Source organism: Pseudochaenichthys georgianus, chromosome 5, assembly GCF_902827115.2.
Source record: "Pseudochaenichthys georgianus chromosome 5, fPseGeo1.2, whole genome shotgun sequence".
Lineage (NCBI taxonomy): Eukaryota > Metazoa > Chordata > Actinopteri > Perciformes > Channichthyidae > Pseudochaenichthys > Pseudochaenichthys georgianus.
In genome coordinates, this window is record NC_047507.1 from 15,591,523 (window position 1) to 15,600,991 (window position 9,469).

Below are 9,469 nucleotides of genomic sequence, written 5' to 3' on the forward strand. Positions count from 1 at the left end.
TCCAAAACACACCAAAAAAATGACTATCATCCAATATTGTTTTAACTACATCATAACTAACTTATTATGCATTCATAACCGTACAATCCTGTTGTAATTTAATTGTATGGCCCCAAAACACATTACACCACATATTGCACACGTGCATGTGTGTGTTCAGTTTCAAGTGTTAGTATACATATTCTTTGAGAAAGGTGGAGTTCCCGTGGGGGAAGGGGGCCAGAGGGATGGGAGACTAGGTGCATGTTGCGAAAAAAATATTGTTACAGTGAATGAAGGGGGTGGGGCTGGGATGTCTAAAGTCAAAGATGAATCTTGATTGGGCCAAATTTGACCTCGAGTCACCCACAACAATGCTGCTGGGTCTACCCAGACCCGAACACCAAATTAGGCTATACACCTTCAGACTTTGTCAAAATCAGTTTTGTAGTGTTTATATAGTTGTTGTGGAGGATATAATGAAGCCTTGTTCAAATAAAAAAAACAAGAGCGTAGTTATTATATAATTTTAACTTGAAACGGGTCACGGGAGACCCGAACACAACATAAGGGGACATGTTTTATGTCTATTTGGAATGTATAACAATGTATTACCAAAGTAGGAACTGCATTTGTTGAGTGTTCTTGTTAAATAACATAGCTAGCAAAAGAGACAGAGCAAGTGTTATAGGGGAGAGTGGGGTAAGTTGAGCCATTTTTTAGTTATGCTGTCCTCTAAGCAAGGATAAATGACACATAGTAAAAATGAAAACACACACCTATAATTCAGGATGTCTCCTATCAATGGCAATGATAAGAATTAATATTTGATCAAGGGCAGTGAAAATATTACTTCTTAAAAAAAATAAGTGTTGTGGCTCAACTTGCCCCAGTGTAGGGGTAAGTTGATCCAGGACAGGGGGAAAGTTGAACCACGGTTCAAACCTGGGCATATCTGTTCAAACCTGGGCATACCTACAACAAATCTTAAAGGTAACTATAAACAATAAATAACAAACCAAATACAAGCTTAGTTTTTCAAATATTTTTAATATAAATTTCGATTGAATTGATTGATTTTTTCTTAACATGTTAAAAGGAAAAGTAATCATACAAATGGTGATACAATTTCATACATCATACCAATCAAAGACAGGGTAAATTCAACTTCAAATGTAGCCTACAATGAGCTCTTATTATCAACTTGGCCTACTTTCATTCATTTCTCCATTGAAAAACTGGCTCAACTTACCCCAAGGCCCATGGTTCACTTTACCCCCTAGCCACCATTTTAGAAAAAATAGCCTAGCATTCAAATTCACATGGTTTAATACGCTGCTAACACATCAACATATACAATATAAGTGTTTAAACCTGGATACTTTTTTTTTGACATGACAGCCGATATAGCTGACATCTAGAAAATGTACTTTGACAAGCAAAAAACGTTTTTTTCTAAAAATGTTTACTTACCAGAACACAATGAGGATCTCTCTTTCACAGGCAAGGAGAAATGGGAGGAGCTTGAATAATTTCTGGTCACAGGATTACAACTATAAGGCGTTGCCTGGTTACAGGGGGTGGTTCAATTTACCCACTGGCTCAATTTACCCCTCTTGCATGGTTTTCCTGCAGAAAGAAACCCAACTATTATTCTAATGATTAACTTTTATGGGCATAAGCAATTCATTAAAATGAATAGCTTAAGATTTGTATAGGCTCAGGGCAGGCTGACCTACAGTACCATTTTCACAGTTTTCTAAGAAAAATATATTATGTTATACTTACAAACATCCAACAGAGGGGGCAGTTATGCAACATTACCTGGAATCAATCCGGCGAGGAAGAATAAGACCCGGAAGTAGCCGGTTGATCTGTTTTGGTTTTTTTCGCGGCGGGAAAGCTCACATAAGAACGAAGTAAACAAATTACATGGTAAGAATTAAGTGCAATGTCTCATGTATTTTGTTTAGTCATTAAATCAGCTAATCTGGCTGCAAAGCTCTCTTAATGCTCTGCCGTTAAACGGGCTACTGTAACCTAAGCAACGGGAAAAAGTAGTACTAAAATGTATCTAATGCATGTGCAAACACTCATTCATAAAACTGGTTTGGACAACACCTGATCAGTTCCATGAATTGAATAGAAGCATCGCTAACTAATTCCTCCAAAATGAACAGTATTTTAACATAAACTAAACGCCACATTTTTGATTGAATAAGATATCGATCAGATAATGCAGCTTGCTTTTAATTTTTACTTAACTTCTTCTATGTCAGACATATTTCTATGCTCTTTAAAGATTGCGTTGAAGTTGTTTTTTGGCTTGATATTTGACAGGCATTCACTCCAGTCCTCTTCTTCAGTTTCAAAGTGGACGTTCAGAGCCCTTCCTCTTAATCAAATGGTTTCACTTGCTACAAATATATAAGTATTACTGATTACTATAATAACTGATTACTGATGTGCCATTAATTGGTTTATCAAACACATTGTGTTAGAATATCATCAACTTCCATGTCATGTGAGCCAGTGACTCAATGCAGCATAGTGTTACTAACTACACTGTCATATAAAACACTTCTCTTTGTTGGATTTGAGTCCAGCTTTTTACTGTAGACATACTAGACAAGTTGAATAAACTTTAATAAATTAAGTGTTTATGTAAGCCATTGCCTCTCAATCCATATGAGATATTATTATGGAACTAGACAAATAAGACACACCCTTTTTAAATTGGATTTTAGGACTTCTAAAAAAATAATTGGGGGATAATCATTTTAAATATTGTTATTCAAATTAACCTACCCTAGATTTCCTCAATTTATTTCAATGTAGTCCATGTTTTACTTTATAAAAATCTGTATGTATTACAGTAACTTTTCATTTGTTTGAAGGGCTGTCTTTTCTGTAATTGACCCTCCTCCACTAGGTGAAACATTTGAAAGCATGGCGTCCACACAGCAGGATGCGGCCATATCTGACATCTCCCCAGTTCTGTTCATGACGGTTGACGGTGAACCCATGTCCTTCTTCCTGAGACCGGGTCCTGTTAAATGCAAGCTCCAGCCGCTCATTGCAGCTGGAGGAGGGATCCTGAGCAATGTGCAGCGGCCAGGGGCCATTCTGCTCATTGACCCCGAAGAAAACGGCTCTATTCCTGAAACTACTGCTCACTGGTAGGTGCTAGGCTGGGATGCCATTAGGGAGTGTGTTATGTGAGGAGAAATACTGTTCAGCCTCTTCAGTTGATAAAACATGACCATACCATGTAAGGACCTTTCTTGGCTTTGATGGTTATTTTGAGCCATTCAATAATCATAGTTTAAGAATATTTCTGCCCAACATTCACACATCTAGATCCAAAGAATACTTCATCCCAAATTTCCTTTTTGAATGTCATTATTTACCCTGTCTAACTATGAATTATTATAGAAATGTTTACTTTTGTTTGCATGCCTCAATCTTGAATTGAGGCATGCAAAGACAGAGACAATTTTGATAAATGAAGGTAGGTAGAGGGCAGGCTGCGTTTAAAAACAGCAAAACGATATCAACATATCAGTTCACAAACTGTCACACAATAACCACAGCCCAAGTCTAATTTATTCAGTGAAATACTCACAATGTTCCAAACATGCCTTTGCTGTCTGTCTCGTCAAACACTAATTCAAGAATGAATGTATGGACGTAAGCATATGAACATTTTTGTTATTGACCTTTAACTGTTCACTCTTTTAAGGCTCGTTGAAAATAAGGCCTACCCTTATTGGATCATTAAACAGCATTTTGTTTATTGGAAAAAACAAGAGCATTTTATTTTCATGGCTTATATACATTTGTATTCATCCTTTCTAATGGCCGAGCACTTTTAGGTTTTAGCACAGTAACGGCCCATACACACGGCGGCGTGCGTTGACGCTTGCCGGCGGGCATGTCTGAAGCTAGACCAACAACCAATCACCTGAACCTCCCGCCCCGGGCACACAAGCAGCGGTTTGATTGGCTAGAGCTTGCACTGGTATATGATTCGATTGGCTGGCGCTTCCGTCGCCAATCGAAAAGTAGAACATTGCTCTACTTTTTAAGCGAGCAACGTGAGCAAAGCTACACTTTGCTCCTACAATGCAGTTCGGCGAAGCGTGACGTCACCCCTTTCAAAGTGAATGGGCAGTAGTGATGGGAATTCCGGCTCTTCTTGGTGAGCCGGATCATTTGGCTCGGCTCACCAAGAAGAGCCGGCTCTTTCGGCTCCCAAACGGCTCTTCAGTTTACCACATATTATACCTTTTATAATTAAATCAAATGTAGCCATGTTTTGACTAATGAATGATTTATATGTGTACACATATATCACTTACATTATTCAATACATCCTTTGTACTGAAGTATTCAAAAGTAAAAATTACATGTTTAATATAAATGACTTGCTGTGGCCAAATGTTTTCATTGCATTTACAGACCCGTGTAACTCTCTGATAGCACCCAATGAATGCACTGACTTGCTTGTAGAACCACGCTACACAAAGCAACACCTATACAAACTTAAGCATAGACATTTAAAAAAAGGGGCTACTGTATGGACATTTTAAAATTATATTTAAAGAAAAGGCCCTGACAAAACAGCAGGGCTCTATTTCAGTAACCATTAACTATAGAAAAAAAGACAGCAGCAGCTTACATCAAATCTTTGCTGAGCCTAAGGATAATCATAAATAAATAACATAGAGAAAATAAATATATTGCAATGCCCAAAACAGCAGCATCCAACAGTCTCTAATCCTTGGATATTACATGTCACTGCATGCATTCACGGAGCAGCTGTAGCGCGGAGATCATCATCATCATCATTCTGTCTTGTATTACTTAACAAAAAAAACAAAAACGGCTCGTTCGCGGGGGGCGAGACGGCTCCCGTAGTTCGCGACCGACACATCACTAATGGGCAGAAGTGTTGAAGCGTCAACGCACGTCGCCGTGTGTAGGGGCCGTAACTCTTTGTATATGTAGGTGATAAGGAGTGTAATTTATATTGACAACATTGTTATTGTGTAACTATATTTAAACATGGTTAAAGCATGAAATGAAAGTGCTGTCTGTTTATTCCTCAGTTACGTGTCCACCCAGTACATTCACGACTGTATTGAGAAGGAGGAACAGCTGCATTTAGAGGACTACAGGTTAAACCCTGAAGTTGCCCCGAGACAGTCTCCTAGACTCAACAAGACCCCTCGTCGTCTCTCAGGAGGTATGATGTTATGAGCTGACCTTCTTGTAAGGAGCATAGTTTACTCATAACAAGATGTAAAAAGTGTGCAGTCGTTTTGTATTAGCTTTAGCCTTTATTATCACATGAATATTCATGTCACACTGTTTATTAGGTTTACATTTGCTGACAAATACTTTCTCATTCTTTCAGAAAAAGTAGGCAGGATTCCCTACACATCTGAAGATGATGCAGCCATTTCGAGTTATGTCAGCAAGTGCCAGAACGAGGTTGGGGGGAACCGGCTTTGGCAAGAGATGGAGAACCAGCTTGTGACCAACCACACCTGGCAGTCAATGAAAAGCCACTATAAAGTGCGCCAGGCAAATAAACAACCAGACGTTTTGGAGGTGAAAGCAGAGGAAGCCACAAAATCAGTAGAGGGTGATTTTAAGGTAATTTACTTTGAAGATATTTAGCTATATATTTCTCTGTATAACTATATTTCTTTCAGAATGTACATAAGAGGCAGTTTTAAATACAGTACTACTGTCTAACAGCCTAAACCTATTCAATGCAACAGTCCTGAAATAAACCCAACATTATTGAACCTTTTAATGTTCAGGTTTGGTTGGCAGGCTGTCAATAGAGGTGTTCTTCTTTTTAGTGGTCTATTGTTCTACAGAATATTGAAAGATGATTTTATCGAGTAGATGAGTAAATGTATCTTTCATGTGTGGTATTTCATTTGAGCAATATATGAGTCATACCAGGGACAATTCTGGTGTTATTACAGGGAGGGTGTGAACATTTTATTGAACCTTCATTGGACATGAGGGCTGTCATGATTTCAACGTTTCTCCGCACAGTTACAAAGATACAAAAAATAATGTTCATGTTACATCATATCACCACCATTTAGTGCGACAATGTATTGAAAACAATTTTTTAATGTAAAATGGTCAAATGAACTCCAAAGTTCCCACATTGCTGCAAAATAACAAATCCTAGGTTGATTATTTTGGAGGCTGTAGGTCAGAATCAGAAACAGGTTTATTACCAGCTAGATTGACACGTACGAGGACTTTGACTTGGTGTTGTGGCGCATACGTAAAAGTAAAACTAAAATGTAAACCACAGATAGGTGCTAGTATATTTGTTCATAATATCAGCGGTGGTGCCAAAAAAACATTAACATTTTCAAAGTAACAGAGTAACCATAAAACACGTACACATAATGCCACCTTCTTTTTTTAACTCACTGCCTGCAACCAACACCACAGTTAAAACATTTAGTAGGTTTGAATGTGATTTGTAGGGACTGTATGGGATTTGGTGTCATCTATTTTTGCAGTTGCAAATTGTACCCCCACACACCCCTCCGTTAACCACACTAAGGTAAAGAGTTGTCAATTGAAGTGCCATGGTAACACCTGGGTATCTTTTTACTGCACTGTTAGCTTACAGTTTTATTATTATGCTGCTGTGTTTATTTGTGCAACTCTGGCACAACAATTTCCTTCGGGATAAATAAAGTCCTATCTTATCTAATCTTTAGGTCTTTAGACACCATCCCTAGAATAACACTACTTTAGAAGCAGTTTAACAAGCGTGTCTGAGAATTACGAGAACATTAAGGTAATGTAAAAACAGAAAAGATCTTCTCTAGAGCCAGAGTTTGGTTTGTGTGTTCAGAGCTACTGCAAAAACATTTCAGACCCTGTGAAAAGGACCCCCTCCCTGCGCAGACATGAAGGACTCACTCTAAGCTAACACAAACACAACAGTTCTTTGTTTCAGGCGATTATACACGAATGAAAGCATTAATATTATATTCCATTTCTGCTAATCATACCCCTAAATACTACACACTGGCCCCTTGATAAGCAATTTAAATGACTTGAACTGAAGTGTGAACACAACAGATTTGGTGTCTCAACAGATGGATGCCCAGCCCATACCAGCTGAAGACACACAACCAGAATCTCCAAAATCCATCTCTCCCGAAAAAGAAGTCCAACTTGCGAATCCACAATCTGATGAGCAACAAGCTGAAAGCACACTAGTAGAGACGGTAGAAGCTGAAACTTCTAACCCCCCCGAAGACGAGGGACCTTGGTTGGACCCACACACAGATGCTCAGCCCATCCAAGCTGAGAGCACTGAAACAATCATCTCTCCTGAGAAAGAAATGGTGCCAGAGGACTCTCCTCCAGCTCAGCCCGAGTCCCTGCCAGGCACCCCTCTTCAGAAAAAGCCTAAAGAGAAACAGAAGGCCTCCCCAAAGCCCCAACAACCTCAGAGACGACCAACACGCTGGCATCTTGTGCTGGAGGGGTCGCCTGAACCATATGGTAAAAAACTCAGATCAGCAGCTCCTTCAAGACGATATGGATTATCCCCGCAGCTCTCGAAGAAAAGTGAATCTCCCACTAAGTCTTCTCCTAAGAAAGACAACATGGTGGAGCAGCCGCCTTCAAAGAAAGCCAGAGAAAGCAGTGTGCCAGAGGAACCGCAGGAGGAGAGCGCACAAGCTCCTGTTTCTGAAACAGCACCAACAGGTGTGTTATACGTCTCCCAGTGTGGGACCAATCATTATAGCTTTTATGTAATAGAGGATCTTCACTTCTCTAATTTGTCAACCTCCAATGATATGTTGCAGATTCAGAGTCTAATTCAGAGCCACAGGAAGTGGAGAAGAAAAAAGAAAAGAGAAAGTTGGGGATTTTAGAGTTGGCTATAAAGGAGTTTGAAGATGAAAGTGAGGTAAGACAAAACCGATTCATAATGAATAAAAATGGCTTGTCAGGAGGTTGCTTTTCGATCAAGGAATCCTTGAATTGTATCCGCTGATGTTATCCTTTTCTTCATCACCTCCAAAAAAACCATACTCCCCATGAAAGAATCCTTAGTTATGATTTATTTAATTAAACCGTTGTGTTCCTGTCTCTCAGTCGGATGAGGATGTAGCTCCAGACCTCCAAAACCCATCCGAAACACCAACGATACAACCCCCCGCGACAGCTGAGGGGGTCCGCTCCTCCTCCAAAGCCCACCTGTTCATATTCAACAGTGAAACTCAGGAGGAGGAGGAAGACTCTCAGTCTGTCATCGGTCCCAGCAGAGAAGCTCCATCCCGACCAGAGGCAGCGGTGAACAAAGATGCTGCCTTTTCCCTGACTCAGGTCCAGCTGGAGGAGGACAAACAGCGAATCAAAAAGCTGATGAAGCAGACCGGCCAGGTGAGGACTGATGATGCAATGGGAATGGGAAATGAACTGCATTTGTTGTAGCGCTTTTCGCAGTCTTTGCGACCCTTCAAAGCGCCTTTACAAATACCACACATACACGAGTCACCATTCACCCATTCACACACATTCTTTCTCACACATCTCACAACATTGGCAATTTGGTCTTAAGTTTCTTGTCCAAGGATACATCAACATGTTGACTGCAGTGGCTGAAGGAGCAGCACACCCAGCAAAAGCCCCCTGTCCGCAAGTGATTGAAAATAAAACCATTTATTGACTTCTAATGCCAACGCTTGTGTCGCGATAAAGCTTTTAAGTTTTTTTTCATATAGCTGATTCTAATGTACTGGATAATATAACTTTTCGAAGCAAATATTGATATATGCAATTCATTTAGATGAATGTCCCTAAGCATATCATTATTGAATACATGTTATAAATCGCTTAACAGCATTAATTATAAGTAAAAGTGACGAATCGCACCAATATGTTCATTATTACAGCTGTCATGTGATCGTGTAGGTTACATTGCATTTAATTTAATTTAGGTGGCGCTTTTATCCAAAGCTACTCAATAAGTGTAGACCTGATGCATGTTCAAAATGCTTAAGAACAAAAACTGGATTTGGCTGTCGGTGAATTTGACAACTTATTTATTTTGTATATATTTTGGGCATTTCTGAACTCCCCCAACTATTTTTATTCCAGGACTTGATCAGTGTGACCAAAGCCCTGTTGAGGACCAGCGGGGACTTCTCTGCTGCTCTGGAGCACCTTTTGAACCCCTCCTCCACATTGGGACCCCTGTGGTGTCGCAGTGACGACGGTCTCTTGCTCTCAGGTGATCCCGGGGTCCGACAGAAGCTGCAGGAGAAATACAGCGAGGAGGGCGTGGCCAAAAGAGTCGCGTTCCTCGAGGTAGAGAGGTGACAGTGCTGGAAGGAACTCTTGTGGTGGCAGATAAATACAAAAATCAGTTTTAAATAAGCATTTTCCAAAAAGCACATAATAAAGATAAAGATAATAAAATGAA

General features: G+C 39.8%; 1 protein-coding gene across 1 annotated transcript; it reads left to right on the forward strand.

Moving 5' to 3' along the window:
- The first annotated feature begins 1,811 nt into the window (after positions 1 to 1,811).
- On the forward strand, positions 1,812 to 9,450 carry terf2ip (telomeric repeat binding factor 2, interacting protein). The gene is made up of 8 exons (XM_034083196.2): positions 1,812 to 1,914; positions 2,912 to 3,158; positions 5,091 to 5,227; positions 5,399 to 5,640; positions 7,128 to 7,746; positions 7,848 to 7,951; positions 8,140 to 8,427; positions 9,145 to 9,450. Exons 2-8 carry the CDS (start codon positions 2,929 to 2,931, stop codon positions 9,364 to 9,366), a joined length of 1,842 nt encoding a protein of 613 aa, XP_033939087.1. The 5' UTR covers positions 1,812 to 1,914; positions 2,912 to 2,928; the 3' UTR covers positions 9,367 to 9,450.
- Positions 9,451 to 9,469: the final 19 nt, after the last annotated feature.

Bases quoted from the DNA above. Each gene is read 5' to 3' on its own strand.
- terf2ip (XM_034083196.2), top strand. From the start codon at position 2,929: ATGGCGTCCACACAGCAGGATGCGGCCATATCTGACATCTCCCCAGTT. The intron at 5,641-7,127 runs GTAATTTACTTT...GTGTCTCAACAG, and splicing joins CAGTAGAGGGTGATTTTAAG to ATGGATGCCCAGCCCATACC. The intron at 7,952-8,139 runs GTAAGACAAAAC...CCTGTCTCTCAG, and splicing joins AGTTTGAAGATGAAAGTGAG to TCGGATGAGGATGTAGCTCC.